This window comes from Fulvia fulva, chromosome 12, assembly GCF_020509005.1.
Source record: "Fulvia fulva chromosome 12, complete sequence".
In the NCBI taxonomy this organism is placed as follows: Eukaryota; Fungi; Ascomycota; class Dothideomycetes; order Mycosphaerellales; family Mycosphaerellaceae; genus Fulvia; species Fulvia fulva.
Window position 1 is genome coordinate 723310 of NC_063023.1, and position 21303 is coordinate 744612.

Consider the following 21303-nt stretch of genomic DNA (forward strand, 5'->3'; position numbering starts at 1 on the left):
TTCGCGTCTGTGTTCAGCATGTCATTTTTGCTCACCATAGCGAGGCGTTACGACCGGGATTCAGACTTTATTTGGTACGATGAGTGTATATAGAAGTGGATTATAACGACAGACATTACTTCAGGAATCGGTCAATGCACCGAACGGACTTCAAGGACATGCTGACTAGGAACCAGTGGAACACACAGCGATCTGATAGTGATGCTGTTGCTGTCACAACGACACTGCGTGTGAAGCGTATTTTGCCGACACCCCATCTTGATCTTGAAACATGTCCTGCATTCGATGCTCGCTCAAAGATGGAAGGAGCATGTGATGTCGCGTCAAAGCTCCTGCAAGGATGTCGCGTGCCAACGCGCCTCGGTGCGTCACTCCTGTCATCAACCATCCACTTCATGGACACATCAATACTTCTTGTTACAGCACGTTGCCGGCGTTTGGGAGTTTGCTTCGCTGTTCGGTCTTCTTTGATGGCTCCAAAGCTGTCTTTCAAGCGGGTGGCGTCAACAGATCGTGACATCTCGCCGCCTCCATCAAAGAGGAAGCTGCCAGCGACCACAACCAACAGCGCTGTCGCGAACTTCTTCAAGCCCGCATCGGAGAAGACACCCGAGAAGATCACCTTTCACGTTCTCCACGATACCTTGCTCGTCGGACGTTACGAGAATGCAAGCACCACACCTCGACCCAAACCGGTGAAGGTCGCGGCCTTCGATTTTGACGACACATTGATCAAGACCAAATCGGGAAATGTTTTCGCTAAAGGTGCAGATGACTGGCAGTGGTGGCACTCGAGCATACCTGCCAAGCTGAAGCAGCTCAATGCGGACGGATATGCTGTGGTTGTGGTGAGCAACCAAAGTGGCATCAGCTTGAAGTCCGATAAGTTGAGCGAGAAGAAGAGTCTTAGCAATTTCAAAGGCAAGGTCAGAGCAGTATTCAACATTCTGCAGCTACCAATCACAGTCTATGCAGCGACCGAAAAGGACCTCTTCCGAAAGCCCAGGAGTGGCATGTGGGAACAAATGCTGAAGGACTACGGCCTCAACGACCCAGCAGACATCGAGCGTGACAGCTGTATCTTCGTTGGAGACGCAGCAGGTCGTGAAGGTGACAAAGCTGCAAAAGTGCGCAAGGATCACTCGTGTTCGGATCGTGACTTGGCCGCCAACGTTGGCATACCTTTCCAGACTCCGGAAGAGTACTGGCTAGGCGAAGACCCAAAGCCCTATGTCCGATCATTCGACCCGAAACCATACGTTGAAGCAAAGTTGGACACCCACACAGACGTCGACCCGATCGTCTTCACCAAGAAGCATGACGTGGAGCTCGTAATATTCTGTGGCAGTCCCGGTGCTGGCAAATCGAGCTTTTTCTGGCGACATATGGAACCATTAGGCTACAAGCGTGTGAACCAGGATATCCTCAAGACTAGAGAAAAGTGCATGAAGGTTGCCACACAGTTGATCGAGGACAAAAAAGCGGTGGCGGTGGACAACACCAACGCAGATGTTGAAACGCGGTCAGCGTGGGTGGGACTGGCGGCGAAGCTCAAAGTGCCGATTCGACTGGTACACTTCACGGCCAATGTCAAGCTATGTGAGCACAATGACACGGTGCGAGCATTGTCTGATGGATTGGTAGGTGTGGTGGACAAAGACCGATTCTCTTCATGCTGACATGCCTATAGATGAATCCCGAAAAGAGGGTCATGCTGCCGAGAATGGCGTTCACCGGATTCGCGTCCAGATATCGTGAACCGAAACTTGAGGAAGGCTTTCAGGACATTACGAAAGTTGACTTCGTTTTTAGAGGTACAGATGAGGAGAAGGCGCTGTGGTCGAAGTACTGGATCAATTGAGAAGACGACACTGCATTTGAAGTGTCATTCTTGGTGCTTGCGCAGAGTAACTACCACGCCAATACTGTCAGCGGGCTTTGGTGCTCCGATCATCGACATGCTGTGAAGCCAAAGCACAACATCACTCCACTGCCTGAACTTGTCCTTGATGCGATGACATATCAAGCACGTCGTTCCTGGAAGTGCCTGCAGTTTCCATCAGTCTCTTGCCAGATTTCGTGGACCGGAAATCACATGTCAATTTGCTGTTGACTGCATCATCACCGCCGAATGTCGCATCACGTGCGTGTCATGGTACCTCCCGACACAATGATCCGGAGTCTGGACACGGACAACTATCGGCAAGTCGGTCACAGCACCGGATTTGACCAGTCGGAACCAGATTCGATGGAGCCTATCCCTGTCACAGACTGGGATGACAGGTGCTGCGTTTGCACCCCGACATGACGAATCGAGGCAGTTGAAACTGTGGTCGTGGAGCACGCAGAATTACACTGCTTCTTCAGGTAGGTCGCAGTGAAAGGTGTTGTATACTTCGAGGCACAAGCATGACTATATATCAATACTGTACCTCTACCATGTGATTACTCCGGCAAGACAAGAGGGAGGAAAAAGTAGGTTAAGCAGCGGCAGATTTGATCATTTGCCAGAATCCAGTGCTGACCGGACGAGCTGGGAACCGCCTTGTTTGCAAAAAGTCGAACCGGCGAATGACGGACGACCTCGCTGTGCGCTAGAAGTCGACGGCGGCGGCTGCGTACAGAGAAGCTGCTGGACGTGCATGTTTTCTCCTTGTGCTGCTGCAGCCCTGCCGCGGTTCAATCATTGGACTTGTGTTAGTGACGTTTGTTGTTCTGCAAGAGCGGCGCGGGCGAACGGTTCCGGCGTTGAGGTGCATGCAGCGCGTTGAACGCCTCTTCATCAATTGTCAGGTACGGATGCATGCGGTCAATGGGAAGGCAGGGCGAGTTGATCCATCCGTTCGGCGGAATCGCGAGAACGGTACATGAAATCCTCAGGAACCACGGCTTTCGAGTCATGAGAGACATGATGAAACACAACAACAACTTCGGACGGCAGTCGAAAGAATAACGTTAGTGAGCGAGCTGACGACGACTGCAAAGCAGAGCGGAGTGCGCCGTTGCAAATTGTTTACCTGCTGTGGATGCACTGGAAGTCTGCGGTCTTCTGGCCACGAGCCGGGGACCAGCGTTGAACTCTGCGCGCCCCGCTTCCAACTCTCACAGTGAGAAATCCTTTCGGACTCCAGTCCACGAGAGGACGGGAGCAGAATCCCTTGCTTCCAGTTCTTCCAAGCGTCCCACAGGAATCGACGGCGAGTTTGGGGCTGCTGCTTCTTTGCCTCTCTTATTCCCATCTTTGTGAAAAGTCGATGCGAAGGTTTATTGGTTCTGGTTGTGCAATCTTGTTGGTCACACGAGCATGACCGAACAACACAATTGTTCATCGCACACACCACACAGTCTACGGCAGATGCACTTTGTTCTAACCGGAGCGATTTGTGGCTTGTCGCAAGCAGAGTAGCAGAGCCGTGGCTGGCAGCAGCAGCAGCAGCATGTCATTCCTTGCTCTCAGCGGCAGGCGCATGCATCCACGGGTGCTGGCAGTTGCTGCAGTCACCATTGCAGTAGCTCCATTCATTTGCCGTGTTGTAACCTGTGTGGTACAATCGCTGCAGCCAAGGGGCAGGAAGAGGCTCACAACAAATGAACTTACAGCTAAGCGAAGTATTCAAGCAATGTGGATGGTTGTGCGAGCAGGCTTGCATCCTGCATCCGGGTAAAGCTGACCACCAATGACCTTTGTGTTTGGATGAAACTGTCGCACGGCAGTGATTGTTCTGCTGTTCGTGTGTGTTGGAATTGGTGTGAAGACAGGTGGGTGGCAGAGATGACAGGATGTCAACGATCGATGCAGACGTTGGAGGCGCAGATGTGCAGGCCGTTTGACGGTCAACGTGGCCGCACCAGCCAACAAATGATGCACCCTGGCCTGCTGGTCTGTGACGCCAGATCACGGCGTCGTCTGCGCCAAATGTTCGTGGTCTGGAGTAGCATAGCAGGCGGAGTGTGGTCACGTCGCCGCTCGACTCACGGGAAAAGTCCGTAGGTGGACCACTGTGATGGCATAGCAGGAACAGCCTGCGGTTCTCAGTCATTGACGGCATTTCTTACGACCGCCTCGGTGAAAAGCAGCCCCTCCAGCGATGCTGCTAGGAGGTAGCTGGTGTTGGCTACGTGGGAGGAGGAAGATGCCGTGCGCCTTTGTGCAGCTGCCACCACCACCGTTCAAGGCCAAGCCCCAAACGCGCAACAATTTGTTTATGGTGCTGTTGTTTGACAAGAAGAGGTGTGCAGATGCCTGGGACAAAGCACACAATGCACGGCGTTCCATCCACCAAACGCAGGTAATATGCATCACATTCGCAGCAGCCAGCACCAGCACCGCCCACCACACGACCCACTGCTGCTGCTGCTGCTGCTGCTCCTCTGGTTGCTTTTCCTTGAGCCTTTGCAGCGCACGACCCAGCATGTTGTGAAGCGATTGCGAAACGAGAACAAGCGACCGATCTTTTTGTCGCTCCTGCAAGGTTCTCGTTAGCTCGTCGGCTCTGGGATTGTTGTGCCTGACAGGCCCTGACGACGGCAGCCATCCGGGCCCCGGCCTTCCACGCCTAGCGCCTGATCGGCCTCAAAGTCTGAGCTGCTTCCCACCGTTGCGAGCCAAAGAACCAGCGCCGACCCCATTTCCCCGTCACTCCGTCCAACATTGTCTCTCTTTACTGCTTTCGTCTGCCGCCGTGTCACGCACTCACACGACACCTCTGCGACAGCCTCAGTCACAGCACTCACACTCACACTCACACTCATCACGCTCCCTCCAAGACAGGCACTCACTCGAAGCAGTCGGCCGTGCTGCGCTGCGTCCACTCTCTGCGATAGCCAGCACGCGTCTGACAGATAGCGGCCACGCGATATAGACCAGACCTGTCCAGCAAGCGACTCGTGCCAGCACATCCTGCTTTGAACCGGACTCGCCTTCGTGGCACCTTGAAACCACACGTCCACCGCCACGCACCGCTTGAGAATGCCAATGCATCGATAACAACAACAATAAGACTCACACCATCATGTCTCGTGATCGCACTTTATAGCCACCTCGGATCCGGAGCCAGGAGTACAAACATGAGCAGGATGCGCTCGTTCACGTTTCCCAAGATCAACGCTTCCAAACAACACGAAGACACCACTGCTACTGCCACTGCCGACAACATGGGATCGCCCTATCAGATCTCGCCTTCGCACTCGCGTGAGTCCTCGGCGGCGTCCACGACGTCTTCACCAATCACGCCTACGTTCTCTGCCCGGGGCCACAATCGATGGCCAAGCTCTAGCTCTTCGCTGGTCACGAGTCCGGATTCACCAGCTGCTACGCCAACGTCGAAGTCGCCGCTTGGCGATCTGGTGGAGGATCCATCTGAGCGCGACGACCCTTTCGATGATCTGAGATCGACGGATGAGCCCTTGTGCATTTGCGACACGCCGTGGTGCGAACATCGACAGGAGTCTGTGTCGCGGCAACTTATTCCGTTGCCGACTCCTGAATGGAGTCCTGGCGATGATTATTTCAGTGATGGTCAGCTTCCTGGCCACACTGCGAAGCGTCGCAGATCTGGCGAATATTCGACTGACAGCTTCTCGTCTCGCCTCAGTCGCCGCTTTCCATCTATCAGGAAGCGACTCTCAGGCCATCGATCTGCCTTTTCGGTCTCGAGCACCAAGCTGAGGAGTGCGCCAAGCTCGCGCTCTTCGTCACTCAGGCTGCCTACCACGCGATCTGTTACGGCCCCCGCTACGCCTGACATTCGCAACACGATGATACAGACGTTGCCACCTCCTGCTGTCAGGGATGAGCCACGATCTGTCAGTCCACCCAGGTCTCGAGCTGTGTCTTCGGCGACGACTCCAAGGCCAATTGAGATCGATCTGCCTGCGGAGCAGGAAGAATCGACTCACGAGTTTGCATCCACTCCTCTCCTGCCACCAATGCTGGCGGACTACTTCAACGACTCGTCCGACGCTGTACAGTCGCCACTGCAATCACCTACTATCGCAGGCCCAAGTGCGGCTGCATCACTTTTCAGCACACCAGTCGGCACTCCCGTGATACCTGGATTCCCAACACCACCGCTATCTGCCAAGGCATCAATGGCCTCTCTCCGCAATGCACGCTCAGGTCCACCGCTCCATGCTTCGACAGAAATACCTCCCCTCACCATCGCAGAAGAGGTCGAGTCTGCTGATCCCTGGGCAACGAAGCTAGGACACGCAAACTTCGAGATCGAGCCAGTCCCCTACTTGCCAGCAGTTTGCGACGCACAAACCTGCAAACAACTGACCGAAGACTGGGAATGCGCACGCAAACAATACATGCAACTAGCCGGTCGCGTTCGCAGCGATTACGGACCCACATCCCAGACTTTCAAGCTTACGGAGCAGAAGTGGGCTGAGATCGATGCAACATGGCGCGCAAATCACGAGATGGCCAATGCGGAAGCTCAGGCGACAGGCGACAGTCCGACGTTCCAGCCTCTCGCAGAGACAATGCCGATTGCGAAGTTGCCATCCCTTAATGATCCTCAGCAGCCTGGAAAGTACCCGACCGTTGAGGAGAAGGACATTGTCGGTCCTATGGTGACTTATGCCAAGATCCAGCATGATCAATTGCCCGCGAGAAAAACTTCGACGATTCTCAAGCTCTTCACGGATCCTGGATCCTTGCTTGGACGGCGGTCGAATTTCAGCGTGCGGAGGTAATGGATTGGGTGACCCTGACTGGAGTTCCTTGGGAGAATAACCACATCTTTTCTACCAATGTGTTTTACAACCATCACATCATCAAAACGACAACGATACCACGATCACGACCATAACGACCCTACCAAAACTACCCCTTATTTCTTGGTGTACAAAAAGTTCCAACGGCCCCGGGAACAAAATTCAGCGCGGCGCAAAGGACGCAGGGAGGGATACACAGCGAAATCAACAAAAGCAACGATAAAGAAAAGGCTGGCCAGCCGCACCTGCAAACATAACCCGCCGGGACGCAGTGCAATATGTATAGATGGATTTGTGCCAGACCTTTGCCTTATGCGCAAATTCCTTTTCCACACCACCACCGCTTTGGGAGGCAGGCTGCTTTTTCCCGGATACCCAATCTGCGAAGACTCGAAGTGAGAAACTCCGCAGCTGTTCGGAAGACGATGCAATCGTACGATGAACAGATCACACTGATGCTTTAGCGTACCAGTATGGGTATTGACGGTGAGACATGGCATATATACTTAGATTTTTTTTCTTCTTCGAGCTGCTGCACAACAGTTGCGCAGACTCTTACCAGGTGGTGGAGGATGAGAGCCACAGATGGAAGATGTATATATCATGGCAATGTCAATGAATGATGTTGAAGATTCTTTACTGGCCACTCTCTCGTTTGGGTGCCAATTGCAGCTTGGACAATGCGGCTGCGAGGATTCTAGCGGTGTGCGACAACAAGGTCAGTTAACGCCATCTAAACCTGTTCTTGAGCATCAACCTCTTTATCCAGCGCCACAGATCGACAATGATGCTCTTCATATACCTGAGACCGCAGAGCACTCGCTTTTCTCGTTTAGCTGCCAGTGTTGTTGATGTGGCTGCGCTCGACCAAGCGGTGTGCCACAGACAGGTTCGTCAACTCCATTCCATCTAAACCTGTTCCTGGGCGTTGATCTTGACCATCAGCCTCATCGCCCAGCGCCACAGATCGACAAAAATGTCCCCCATCACACATATCCCTGGATTTCCCCGCGTGTTCTTGGAAGCCCTACGCGCCATGTGTCCGATTTCTTGGAACTGGGATGACGCAAGCACGGACAGCTCTCACAGCTCTTTCTTGTTGGAGCTCGAGGCAAGCTTTAGTCGATCTTTCCAACAACAGCACATTGCGACGACGGCTGTCATCCACATGCGCTTGCCAGCCACACCATTGCACACGATTGGGATGTGTCCTGCGGTGGCGACTGTCGATTGGTGTGGCGCAGGCGCCTATTGTGCCGCGACGATCTGCAGATCTCGCATCAACACCAACTTCTTGCGCCACAAAAGTTGGCACTCTCTCGTCAGTGCCCTTCCTGCGCCGCTACGCGTGCACATGTGGCTGAACAGAGCCAGTAGGATACCTCGCATTGCATCGATTCCTTGGATGAGGCCTCGCATGAGAGCTTCGCAGACATGACGTACCTCGGCGGTATGGAGCGAGGGCGAGGGCTTGTGGCACATATTATTGTCGTGCTCCTCTCGAGGAAATGGAGTTATCCTGGCACACGGGAAGATTTTTTTTTGTGAGAAAGCGATATGACAGGTCTCATGAAGAAGATTGAGTATAAGCTCAGCGGCTCGGGCAAACATGATGAGCAGGGCCATACCATTGATAGCAATGAGGCAGAGCATGCCCAGGGCTTGAGTGGGAACCATGGCACTACTACTGGACACTCTTCTGGTCTTACGGACCAGTACCGCACCAACAATCCTACTACAGGACACAACGGCATTGGCCTAGCTCAGAGCAGCAGTGTACGACACCCGGTTGGCGCTGGTAAGAGTGGTAGTGGTATTACGGATGGTACTGCTGTGGGCAGTGCAGATATGCCAGGGAGCTTTCCTTCGAATAGTACCGGCCATGGCTTGGGTAGTGGAACGACGGGAAGCAATATCGAGAGGCATTCTCATGTTACTTCTCAGCTGCCGGGGACGAGGACGTCGACGACTACGACTACGTCGGGGCCGCATACGACTACGACTGTTGGGGGGTTGACGGGGAACCATGGCTCTTCGCCATCGACGCACAACCGTGATTCGACTGGGTTGACTGGCAACCACAACAATACGACATCCGGCATCACTGGCACACGCAACCAGAACACGGGACTCAGTGGAACGCACGTTGGCGGCTCGCCGACTACGCATTCGAACACATCGGGCGGCTTGACTGGGAATAACAACCACGGTCTCTCGCACTCCGCTTCGAGCGGTTTGACGGGCAACAACCACAACACGACATCAGGTGGTCTGACCGGGAACAATCATGGTCTCTCGCATTCGACATCCAGCGGCCTGACGGGTAACAAGCATAACACGACAACTAGTGGCTTGACTGGCAACAATCACGGACTCTCGAACACGACATCAGGTGGCCTGACGGGCAACAACCATGGCGTGTCGAATACCTCCAACTATGGACGTGATGACCGTGACTTCGCAGGAGGCGCCGCTCCAGCCGGGTCAGCACTGAGCAGTGGACATACCGGTCAAGGCTCGCACCTGAGCCGCGATGGGTATCGAAACCGTGGTTCTCGCGATGACCGTGACGACTACGTGGACAACCGTACCACAATGGAGAAGATCAAGGACAAGGTCGTTCCATCCCGCACGGACCGTCCAGATGACCCAGTCACAGGCCAGAACTTCAGTCAGCAGACCGGCTCGAACAACTCTCCTACTTCCAACTATGGCTCAGGCGCGGGAGCTCACGATGAATACGGATCGGTGCAAGGCGGACGTGGCCAGTACCCAGGCGGCGAGCGACTTCGCGAGAACGATCGCACTTCCTCTTACGATCCTTACAGCTCTCGTGGCCAACAGACAGCCGCTGACCAGCGTTACGGCAATGAGAACTACAACGCTTCGCAAGGACGCCGTGAAGCTGGCGACCTCGGCAGCCGATCGCACGATGTTGACAGCCATAACCGACGAAGCAGGGATGGAGGTGTCACGCACGGCATGAATGACCTCAACTTGAAGAGTAGACCTCACTCGCATCGTGAGAATCCTGCTGCTGTACCCACTGCGGGTGGCCACAAGGTTGGAGGCGTCGGAGAAAACTCGAATGTGTACAATGATGGTACAGGTCGACACGACCAACATCACTACGGCAGAGATGCGGCACTTACAGGTGGCGCTGGAGCACTCGGGGCAGGAGCTGGACGCCACTACGACAACGATCTTGACTACGAGCGGGGCAACCGAAGTGGATACAATGACCGAGATGAATACGTTGATAACCGTTCCGGCATGGAGAAGCTCAAGGACAAGGTCATCCCTAGCAGGACTGATCGTCCAGACGATCCACGTACTGGACAGAACTACAACGAGACCAACCGAAATGACTATGACAACGACCGTTCGTCATATGATCACACAGGCAATAACCGTCACTCCCTAGGCTCAGGCCAGCGCCAACACAACACCATTGGATCAGGACCAACCGGTCTCGGCAACAATGTTTCCTACATGAACCGTAACGAGGCAGAGACGCCAACTAGAGGCAACCCAGACTTGGTTGACAGATACCAAGAGCCACCCAGCAACCACCTTGGCTCAGGTATTCATCATGACGCTCATCTGGGCTCACACCACAATGCTGGCTCTCATTTTGGCTCGAACCACAACTCTGGCATTCATAATGACTCCAGGGGTACCACTGGAGCTCGTCTAGGATCGAGGGACACTACTGGCGCTGCAGCTACTGGATCAGTCCTTGGGCACAATCAGCATGGTCACAATCAGCACAACCGGCACAATTACGGACGTGACGCTGCGCTGGCTGGAGGTGCTGGTGCCCTTGGAGCGGGCGCTGCTCGACACTATGATAATGATCGTGACTATGAGCGCGGAAACAACTACAACGATCGAGAGCGCGGGTTAGGCTTTGGCAACAACGATCGTCGTGATGAGTATGACGATGGCAGGGCTGGTCAGTACAATGACCGCGAGCGTGGACTTGGCTTTGGCAACAACAACCGTCGTGATGAGTACGATAACAATCGGACAGGCCAGTATGACCCTACTGGCAGGACTGGCAACAACAACTTCAACAACCGCGACGAGTACAACGACAACCGCACCGGCATGGAGAAGATGAAGGATAAGATCCTCCCAGGCCGAGCTGATCGTCCAGACGACCCAGTCACTGGTCAGAACTACAGCCAGCAGCAGGGCAACGACAACTCGAGGACTGGCAATGCCTACAACGACTCACGTACTGGTCAGAACTACAATGACTCCTCGCGCTTGGGACACAACTACAACGACTCCACGACCGGCCGAAACTTCAACGATTCCAGAACTGGCTACGACAACCAGTCCACCTACGAGAACGACAACGACCGAGGTAACGCGTATGGAGCTGGTGTAGGAAGCGGTGTCGGTCGTCACAACCACTCGTCGTCCACTGGACTTGGCCACAACAAGGACAACTCGTCGATGTCCGGTTTCCAGACACGGAATGTTGATGGTAAGAGGATTGGTGGTGCTTATGGAGCGGGCTATGAGCAGGGGTGGCAGGATGCTATTGAGCATATGCAGGGGCTGAGATAGATGTGGTTGATGCCGGATGTGGATGACGAGGATGATGGATGGGATGTTTTCGTTTGTTTGTTGGGTTGCGTTGGGATGGAGGATAGGATAGGATGGATCACAGGACGAGATGGTATGGATTGATTTGTTTGTATAGCAGTAAATGACTTGTTCCGCTATGTTGTTGGGCAGTTCTTGTCATTGCATTGAGTCTTTATCTCGAATCCATCTCCAGTGAAGGCTAGTCAACGCCAAGCCGAGGAAGCTGTCGTGGCTGTGTTCCTTCGCGAGCGAACATCCTTCGTCATTTTCTCAGCAACGTCGTACAATCATGGATACGACGTATTATATTCACGACTGTAGCAATGCTCATATGTATATCACTCACATACGATAAGTCCTGACATACTTCTCAATCCACGATCTCAACATCTCACTCCAGCAAAGAACGCTCTTCAGCCCACCACTACATACCAAAGCAGCTCACCTCACCTCTAGCTCACCACACCTTCAGCCCACCGCACAGCCTCTAGCAAGGACATGACCCCCTCCGCAACCACCACCTACCGCGGCACCTGCGCCTGCACCGCCGTATCCTGGTCCTCCACCGCCGCGCCTACATCCCTCGACTTCTGCCACTGCACGCAATGCCAACAAATCTCCGGCGCTCCCTTCATAGCTTGGCTGGCTTTTACATTCCCGTCCATAACATTTCGCGGTACCGACTTCATCAAGACGACCCGCCTCCTCATAAGCGATGGCATGGACTCCATCGCATCGCGTTCCTTCTGCAGTGCGTGCGGGAGTACGTTGAGTATGCAGTATGATTGTTACAAAGGGACGAGGATACATCTTGCGGCAGGGACGTTGGTGGAGGGCACGATACCGGAGGGGTTAGGGAGGGCTCATATTTGGGTTGGGGATAAGGCGGGGTGGTATGAGATGCCGCAGGATGGGGTGAGGAGGTGGGAAGGGTTCGATGATGAGTTCAAGGAGGTGCTGAGGGGGTTTGAGGCTGGGGAGAGGAGGGAGGGGTATGAGGTGCGGGAGGAGAGGGAGGTTGATATAGAAAGTTTCAAGGGGGAGGAGGAGAGGGAGGATGATGAGATTGTGATACGACGGGCGGAGGAGAAGGACAGGGAAGGGGAAGGGGAGGATGGGGGAGAGAGTGATGAGGAGTTGAGGGAGTTGAGGAGAAGGTATGGGGGTGGGTCGAGTGGGAGTAAGAGGCAGGAAGTGGAGGTGGATGAGTATATGTATGATTCTGATTGAGAGGATGGGGTTCATATCTTCATACCGGCGTCGGCGCCTTTCGGGGAGTATGAGGACTTGACTGTTGGGGCGCGGCAAAGACGATGCTGACGTTGATGTCAGTGTCACAGACTACGACGAAGACGGCCGTAGTATCTACGCATACTCAAGCTCTTTGCCAAGTACTCTGACAAGGACTTCATTGGCGGCAAGCCGTCAAAAAATCTAGAGCTGGAAAGACGGAGTACCTTTGGTCGCCATATGACAACCCGTTCAGGAGTAAGCATATTTCGAGCATCAGTACCTACAACTGTCGGCTGAAGGAATCCGGTATGGAGCGTGGTGAACCCTATGAGAACAAGAACTTCAGAAACCCATATGTGTGACCGGGGCTCTGGGATCTTGACGTTCTGGACGGTCGACTGGAACGGAAAACAAGCCAGGAGCGTAAGCCAAGCTCACATTATGCTCATGAATGAGGACCTGTCTCGCGAAGAGTGAATCTCAAGGAAACAACACATAACACACCCCTGCACTTCCTACAAAACACCTGATTGCCCCTTCCTAAGCGTTGCAACGGCAGACCATGGCTCCTCGAACGAAAACACAGTCCAACCCAATGCCGACCAACTCCCACCTTCTCGACCTCCCAGCAGAACTTCGAAACACGATCTACCGCTTCGCTCTCGTCGATTATCAGCGCATCACCCTCCATTCAACCACAACCATGGAACCCCCCCTCCTCTCAACCTGCCACCAAATCCGCAACGAAGCCTCATCAATCTACTGGGCTGAGAACACCTTTGTAATCCCCATCTACCACTGCAACTCCGACCCCCTCATCAAATTCAGCCGCAAGATCAGAGCGCTGTACAACGCGTATAGGGTTATGCCAAAGGTTGCGCTTAATGCTCTACCTTCGCCGAACTGGTCTAACTTCCTTGTGTGGTTGAAGAGGATTCATGCGAGAAAGGTTTGCGGCTCGTTCCCGGCGCCTGTAGTGGTAGAGCCGGGTAAAGGAGGCGGCGCGGTGGAGCAGCAGATGTTGCATGCTATGGCGGAGATGGTGAAGGGGCTTAGGAGTGTGGAGTGGGAGACGTGTGAGAGGTTCGTGGAGTTGCAGCATGGGGCTTTGGTGGGGGCTAATGCGGCGTGGAAGTAGCTTGATGTACTGTGAGAGATCGGTGCAGTTGCAGCATGGTGCTTTGGTAGGGGTCAATGCGGCGTGAAACTAGGTTGATGTACTGCGAGAGATTATGAAGGTATCAGGGCGTTCGAAAGGTATCAGGAGCAGGTTAAAGTCGTGAGCAAATGATAGCATGCAACTTCAATACTGACAGTGTCGCAAGGCTAAACCATAGGTCTGTGTCCTCGAAGGACGCCCCAATTGGCTGTCCACGAAGGCCGCCCAGAACATTATCACTCACTACGAGATGCAAGCGGTTCGAGCTACACCCCAGTATTGCTGCTCTGATATTGTAGCATGTCCAGTGTCGGCCATATCTGATCGACATTCCATCCCAGTCATATCCCTTTTGATGGCACATACCCTGGTCCCGTAGGCCCCCTGACGGCTATCTTGGCTGATCGGCCGTACGGAAGTGCCTGAGCTCGAGCAATTCCTTGCCTGGTAGAAAGTGAAAGTTCCAATAGTTTCTTCTGATTCAATCCTCGAGCCACCTTGAATCCGCCGCACCTAGAACTAATAGGCGTTGGCTGATCAATACCCGCTCGACCATCTCCCACGGTTGGCCACGAAGTTCCCGCATGGTTAGGAACATTGCAGCCAGGATGTACTTGACTGCTTTTTCTGATGTCGGCGCCGTCAGAAACTTTGTCGAGACTGGACAACCCCATGCGGGTGCTGCGTGGAAGTGCTTGCACCATGTCAGCAGATTGGGCCAAGAGGGACGTTGGTGGCTGGTAGAGGTTTGCATGTGCATTTTCTCGGACTGTAGACCGAGTTCAGTCTGATGCTGGTAGAAGTGAGTGACCGGTGAAACGTCATACCACGTAATTCGGGTGCCGAAAGAGTTCTCGTAGTAGAAAATTTGAAGAGCTTCCGAGCGAATTTACTTGCAAGTGTTGAGAAGTGGTGGTCTGTCGTAGCCATCTTTGGTGTAGGTAATGCGATCTTCTTGCCCCACCGCAAGGCGGTATATGCGGTTTCTGAGCTCTGCGGGTAGCCGAAGAAGGTGGCAGGTCGAGTCCGCGGTAGGCGGTGGCGGTACATGCGCAGCCATGTCGCTCGAGTTGGCGGTCGCTGATGTTGTCCTGCCTTGTGTGTTGGAAACGTCCTTGTTGGTGGTATGTGTTGAAGCAAATCGCTGCGAGGAAGCGGAGGTGAACTGGTTGCAACTTAGGAGCATTGAGAATGATGTTATTTGTAGGTCGTTTGCAGAGAAGGTGTCGCGAGAACGTAGCGTAAAGAAAGAGACAAGAGCCGCAGAAGCGAAGGTCACATGCATAAGCGAGCGACGGGAGTTGTCCGCGTGCTTCTGGCATTCACTTCGCTGATTAAAATGACTAGCGTTAGATCTTGGTTCACCATCCCTTTACCGAGGGACTCTCTCAATCCAGCAAGGCGCTTAGTCCCTTCAATCGTCGTAGCCTTTGCTCAGATCTACCAGTGCCTGAAAGCGATGCGTGACACCTCGTTGTAGGTCTGAGGTGTAAGACGTGGCGCTGTCAGCATTGACAAAGATTTCACAAACCGTCGATCACACTTCAGCATGCACATAGTCACCTCCTGAGTGCCGTGGCAATCCTTGGCTATACTCGAGTTATCTTCGATAAAGTCGAACATCTAGCGTTCACCACAGCGACGGTCCAGGGCCACAAGCACTTCGCGGTTTCACATGCCTGCCAAGCCGCCACCAACAAACAAAGCTATATAGTTTTGTCCGCAATTATTTTACTCATCGACCACGGACTCAAAAAGCTTCGGCTTGATTGGCGATTGGCTGAATTCAAATCACACCACCTCTGCCACGTCGGTTGGTATTGATCGAATCTCGCGAGAGACCACCTCTGTCACGTTGGTTGACATGAACGGATGTGTCTTTTTGTATCACCAAGCTCTGTGGTGCACAACGACGATATGATAGTTCTTTTTGCCAGTCATTGACTGGCACATGCGCTGGACTTTGAAAAAGTTGAGCCTGCAGAATGAGTCTGTGGGCGGATACATACAGCATTTTGACACGGGGTGCGAGCCTCTTCTGTCCCATAAACACTGTGATTTCGAGTACTGGCTGCCTGCCTTTAAGGGGAAGTGCGAAAAGGTGGGGATGTTCACAGCGTTCGCTTCGAGTACATAGCATGTGATCGCGCCTCTGCCGATCAGATCCCTGTCATCATCGCTCTTTCAACCACTCGACTTTCTCAAGTCACCCAGACCCCTCCACCCAACATGTTACGCCTCCTTCCACCTCGCATCAAGCACAATCAGTGCCTCGTGCTGATTACTTACAACGCCCTCCACAAACTGCCACGGCTGCCCACGGAGATCCTTCGCAGTATCGAACAGACCAGCTATGATGTAGTCCGTCGCCCTAATCGAGCCTTTGGCCTGGAGAGACGCAATCCTCCTAGACCGACCATGCACATCCTTCGCATGATACCGCCGCAGCCACTCCATTAGATTGCGCCAGTCAGGCTCAAAATCATGGCCGCAGCGAGTGTGGACTTTGTCGGGCGAAAGATCACAACGTCGCAGATGTGCCCAGAACTTGACCATGGGTGAGCAGTCGAATTTCTCGATCGTGCAGGTGAACTGATTCTCGTAGTAGAAGATGGCGCGGTTCTCAGAGCGGATTGCTTTGCAGGTTTTGAGGAGTGGAGGGACGCTGTAGCCGGTGGTGTCGTACTCGATATAGCCATCCGCATCACCTACGGCGTCGACAAGGACGAGGCGATAGATGCGATTTCGGATTTCTCCAGGGAGCTTGAAGAGGCGACAGTTCGTTTGCGGGCTTTGGCTGTTCATGGTGTCTTGAGTTGCTGGTGGTATGTGGGAATTGTCGAGTAGAGTCAGGTCGGTCGATGTTGACGTTGGTGGTCGGTTCGTGGTGGTGCGGAGAGAGAGTGCTCTATGTTGTAAGTGAAGATGTGAATGGAAGGGTAAAGTGGACCTCTGAATGTCTGTGCATGCGCGTCGCATGTGGCTTTACCAATATGTGCGGCCTGACATTTGCATGTGCACGTGTTTGTATACACTCGGCGCCGGACGATTTAGTCAGCCTTCCGTTGTGGATGAAGTTGCTCATGCAAGTCAGAAGGGCTGGGAGCCGAGTTTGTTTACTGTGCAGAGCGCGCGCTGCCTTCGAGTCAGCTACTGCGTACCTCGCATCGAAACGACGCTTTCGCGGATTCGAGCGTTTGCTCTCGTGCTCGGAAGGACGAAGCGCTGTCGGCGGTAACGAACCATATCAAGAGCCCTCGCCCGCAGCATGTGAAAGTCCATGAACTTATGATCGCAGTCACTGGGTGCTCGCTACTACAGTATTTGGTCCGATCTCAAGAGTCGAGAGTCTGTACAGTAACGCCGTCCCATGCATCCCGGGTATCTCATGCCTCGTCTCCATCTTTCCACATCTTACAAATCTTTGTACAATCCTCTTAAATTCACCTCTTACAGCCCAAACCACCTGGCAACCCTCATCTTCACCCCCTCAAAACTATTCAACTTCGGCCTCGTATCCAGGAAAAAGCTCAAAGACCCTCCTTTCCCTTGATAAAAGTCAATCACATACTCAACCTTCTTTCCACACCGATCCACCACCCAATCGTGTCGATCAAATGGCTCGCTGTACCCCATCATACTGTAGTATCGTGCCCTGGGCGTCAAAGCTTTGCTATTTCCCGCAAAGCTCACCAACTTCGGCCCACCACACCTCTCCGCCCCCCACCCTGCTTCCCACTTCTTGATCTCACCCCACGCCCTCTCATTGACAGCATTGTGAATTGGAACGATGTTGTTCATGTCCTTCGGATCCGCATCGTGACCTTTCCGTTTCATGGCGGCGAAGAATTGTTCCTGAGAGGGATATATCCAATTCCCGCTATCTCTGTCGTGGCCGGTGTCTTCTTGGGCATTAGCGGGCGTGCCATGGCTTGCAGAGGTACCATCTGGGAGGGCAGCTTTCTCGGCGCTGTTGAGGGTGGAGGGGTCGACGATTGCTCGTGGGATTGTGGAGATTTCGCGGTCGGTGGAGAGGGAGTAGAGTTTGGGACGCTTTGGTTGGGAGGAGGGGGAGAAGGAGGGGATGGGGCTGATGGGTGCGCCGGCGTGCCAGCGGCCTGTGTCGAGGGAGTAGAAGGATTCAGGTTTTGGGGTGGGTGGCACTGAGGCTGGTGGATGTGGTGGTGTGGCTTGGCCTTTGGCTTTCGCTGCTTCGAGCCATCGTTCGCGTGTTCGGTGGTCTACAGGGCATTTCTCAGCCGGGTCTGCGCCTTCTGGTGGCATGGTGAGGATGTGTTGCAATGGACGGAAGTTGATGTCTCGCTGTCGTAGATCTTCATTGTTTAGGTCAGCAGCTTTGGACCCTGCTGACTATCCTTGCTCAAGCATAACCTTAAAACATGGGCCCACTCACAGAAGGAGAAGTTGTCCGTCAACACTGCACGAACAACAGCATTGATTGAACGGAATAGAAGGAGGACAGATCGACAGTATGGCAGAGAACGGAGTGCATCGCGCCAGCACGTTTGCGCCTGTGGTAAGTTCCAGTCCAAGAACAATATGAAGCCTCCACGGGCAACAGAAAGTGATCAGAAGCGGGGTCCGGAATATTGGCTGACCTGTGCAGAATATCGCAGTGATCAAGTAGGCTACAAGTCGTCAGTATGGACATGACCACGATGCTGAGCTTCATAGATACTGGGGCAAGCGCGATACCAAGCTCAACCTACCCACCAATGGATCGATCAGTGTAACCCTCTCGCAAGACGATCTGCGAACACACACGACCGCGACAGCCTCGCCTTCTTATACTGAAGACAGCCTGGAGCTCAATGGCTCGCCACAGGATATCAGCGGCGCTCGAACACAAGCATGCCTCCGAGAACTGCGAGAACTACGAGCCAAGGTGGAGATGGGTGCACCACAAGCAGCCAAGCTTTCCCAGATGAAGCTCAAAATTGTTAGCCAGAATAACTTTCCCACTGCAGCAGGCCTTGCCTCTTCAGCAGCAGGCTTCGCTGCACTAGTACGCGCAATTGCAGATCTTTACCAGCTCGGCACTTCACCCACCGACCTCAGCAGGATCGCACGACAAGGCAGCGGCTCAGCATGCAGAAGTTTGATGGGAGGCTACGTTGCCTGGCAGAAGGGAGAAGAGGCAGATGGCAGTGACTCGGTGGCATACGAAGTGTCACCAGCATCACACTGGCCAGATATGCGTGCCTTGATCCTCGTGGCATCGGCAGAGAAGAAGGACGTGAGCAGCACAGCAGGAATGCAGCAGACCGTTGCCTCATCAGCACTGTTCGAGCATCGTGCCAGCGAGGTCGTACCCAAGAGGATGAAGAGAATGGAGCAGGCCATACACAGACGGGACTTTGAAGAGTTCGCCATTTTGAGCATGAAGGACAGCAACAACTTCCACGCATGCTGCTTGGACACGCAGCCGCCCATCTTCTACATGAACGATACCAGTCGTGCTGCGATCAGAATGGTTGAGGCAATCAACTCGGCACAGCCAGATGACAAGCCTATCGCTGCATACACGTTTGATGCGGGCCCGAACGCAGTCATCTACTATCTGACCGAGAATGAGGACAAGGTCGCGGGCACTTTCAAGTCCATCCTTGGTGATGTCACTGGCTGGGACAACAAGAGAGGTCAGAGTCTCTCGGCTACGGGTGGCGCTGTAGAGAGCATAGACAGTGTGGCCGCAGAGGTGTTGAAGAAGGGTATTTCAAGAGTCATCTTGACCAGTGTTGGAGACGGACCTCGCAAGACGGAAGAGCATCTTGCTTAGATGAGTCTATCTGTAGGATCGGGCTGGCACGGTGTTTGGTGGGAAGGTAGCCGGAGATACCACTTTTATTATGTGCGGTCCTGTGTCTTGTGTCCTGGGATCTTTACCAGCGTGATCGGCGCAGCTTTTGCCATATGAGGTATAGCGCGCAATCGACGGGCGATCAACCTCTCAAGTTCCAGCTTCCTTTATGCTCATCCCTTCACCAACACAAAGTTGACCAGCTTCCTTGCGAATCTCGCTGCACTACCCACACGGTCTATGGGCAGACCCCATTTTCGACTACGGGCAGACCCAAGCTGATGTAATCAATCAAAGTCCATCAAACCACATCCCCACCCCAGCCCTCCGCCTATCTCCTACATCAGACCGCTGCTATCGCTCGGTGTTAGTGTTGAAGTGAAGCCACTAGGATCCGAGCTTGCGAGGGTCTAAAAACACCGGGTGTAGATGTGACATTAAGGAGCAGAATTTGCCCTCCCTGCTTAGAACAACACAACAACGCCGTATATACACAACTTTGAAGATGCACTTCGACTTGGAATTGTATAGACTCGAAGCTCTAGCTTTCAGTTTTTCGCAAAGTGTTGTAGTTATGTTTTTAGATTTAGACAGCTAAAGCAGAATGTCACTTACAATAAAATGATATGTTGAAAGGCCTCCGTCCTTATAGAGATAAGCGAAGGGTAGCACCCGCAGCTCGAGAAACAACTTGTTCGCTATCGTTACGATGTTATCGCAGTGTCGTAGTCGTCGTAGTGTCGTACAGCATAGTATATAGTTCTTACAACCCCTGTTATCCGACTTTACCCTTTCGAGTACTAAAAAGCTCGCTTTAGCTGCTTAAACAGGTATAGCAGCACGACAGGGGTTATAAGATCTCTGCACTAGACTATAGTCGTCGTAGTATCGCAGTCATCGGTTATACTCTCGTCGTAATGTTCTTACGTGCTCGGAATAGGATTCACGGCACCGGAGCAGCTAGTAAGCGAGCTAATCCTGAATTTCTAAGTTCTTTTTAACTGATTAGACGGCAGCTCGAATTTGTTAGCGATAGCTTTTATTCTAAAGGCCCCTTCCTAAGCACGGACCCTCGAAGAAGCAACAGGTAACAGAGTCTAATTATTGTTCTCGCTACGGGAGCTTTACGGACATGCTCCGTTCACTCCGGCTCGCAAGCTCGCCTCGTTTACTCACGTATGCCCTTCAAGCTACCCTCCGCTCAATTAACTATACTAGCAATATCTTTTGTACCCTCGGGGCTGCGGGCGCGTAGATAGCTGGAGAAGCTTAAACCTATAGATACGGAGGTACAAGCCCGCAAGTGCGAAGCGATATTTGCGCTGTGTGCTATGTTGTCGTAGTTTGGGGGTAGCAATCCGGGCTTCAAAGTGACATATTTGAACCCGGCTACATCAGGCGCTCCGCCAAGAAGCTTGCGCCGGGGTCACGTGTGGACCAGACACGTGAGCTTCTGCGGAGTGAATAGCCTGACTTAGGAGGTAGCCCTCCGCTGCACCTAGGGCCTCCTAAGAGATCCTCCCTCCCTTCGGGGGGCCCCTCCTACCTTGGGTCCCTCCTAGGTTTGCTTCGGCTACGAGAAACAGAGGGCTATTAGCCCTCGCCGGGCGGGCAGGTGCAAAGTTAAGTCCTCAAAACTTGATTAATTACATAAGATTGGGTCTGCCTGTAGTCGAAAATGGGGTCTGCCCATAGAATTTATGTGCACTACCTCGACACGAAGCTGAAGTCTCGTGGCTGCCTTTGTCTCTACGGCCGTAATATCTACAGG

General features: G+C 53.3%; 8 protein-coding genes across 8 annotated transcripts; 6 read left to right on the forward strand and 2 right to left on the reverse strand.

The window, feature by feature from the left end:
• Nucleotides 1–395: 395 nt before the first annotated feature.
• CLAFUR5_13526 (Bifunctional polynucleotide phosphatase/kinase) lies at nt 396–1861 on the forward strand (the record flags this gene model as incomplete). The annotated part of the gene is made up of 2 exons (XM_047912674.1): nt 396–1640; nt 1691–1861. 2 exons carry the CDS (start codon nt 396–398, stop codon nt 1859–1861), a joined length of 1416 nt encoding a protein of 471 aa, XP_047768623.1.
• Nucleotides 1862–5067: 3206 nt separating this feature from the next.
• Nucleotides 5068–6699, forward strand: CLAFUR5_13527 (uncharacterized protein; the record flags this gene model as incomplete). The annotated part of the gene is made up of 1 exon (XM_047912675.1): nt 5068–6699. The coding sequence occupies one exon, from the start codon at nt 5068–5070 to the stop codon at nt 6697–6699; it is 1632 nt and encodes a 543-aa protein (XP_047768620.1).
• Nucleotides 6700–8277: 1578 nt separating this feature from the next.
• On the forward strand, nt 8278–11298 carry CLAFUR5_13528 (uncharacterized protein; the record flags this gene model as incomplete). Its single annotated transcript, XM_047912676.1, has 1 exon — nt 8278–11298. One exon carries the CDS (start codon nt 8278–8280, stop codon nt 11296–11298), a length of 3021 nt encoding a protein of 1006 aa, XP_047769134.1.
• A 519-nt stretch (nt 11299–11817) lies between these two features.
• Nucleotides 11818–12549, forward strand: CLAFUR5_13529 (uncharacterized protein; the record flags this gene model as incomplete). The annotated part of the gene is made up of 1 exon (XM_047912677.1): nt 11818–12549. The coding sequence occupies one exon, from the start codon at nt 11818–11820 to the stop codon at nt 12547–12549; it is 732 nt and encodes a 243-aa protein (XP_047769133.1).
• Nucleotides 12550–13114: 565 nt separating this feature from the next.
• CLAFUR5_13530 (uncharacterized protein) lies at nt 13115–13690 on the forward strand (the record flags this gene model as incomplete). The annotated part of the gene is made up of 1 exon (XM_047912678.1): nt 13115–13690. The coding sequence occupies one exon, from the start codon at nt 13115–13117 to the stop codon at nt 13688–13690; it is 576 nt and encodes a 191-aa protein (XP_047768705.1).
• A 2253-nt stretch (nt 13691–15943) lies between these two features.
• On the reverse strand, nt 15944–16516 carry CLAFUR5_13531 (uncharacterized protein; the record flags this gene model as incomplete). Its single annotated transcript, XM_047912679.1, has 1 exon — nt 15944–16516. One exon carries the CDS (start codon nt 16514–16516, stop codon nt 15944–15946), a length of 573 nt encoding a protein of 190 aa, XP_047768706.1.
• A 645-nt stretch (nt 16517–17161) lies between these two features.
• On the reverse strand, nt 17162–17995 carry CLAFUR5_13532 (Putative holocytochrome-c1 synthase; the record flags this gene model as incomplete). The annotated part of the gene is made up of 1 exon (XM_047912680.1): nt 17162–17995. The coding sequence occupies one exon, from the start codon at nt 17993–17995 to the stop codon at nt 17162–17164; it is 834 nt and encodes a 277-aa protein (XP_047768703.1).
• A 208-nt stretch (nt 17996–18203) lies between these two features.
• On the forward strand, nt 18204–19511 carry CLAFUR5_13533 (Diphosphomevalonate decarboxylase; the record flags this gene model as incomplete). Its single annotated transcript, XM_047912681.1, has 3 exons — nt 18204–18248; nt 18339–18355; nt 18407–19511. 3 exons carry the CDS (start codon nt 18204–18206, stop codon nt 19509–19511), a joined length of 1167 nt encoding a protein of 388 aa, XP_047768704.1.
• Between the last annotated feature and the right edge of the window lie 1792 nt (nt 19512–21303).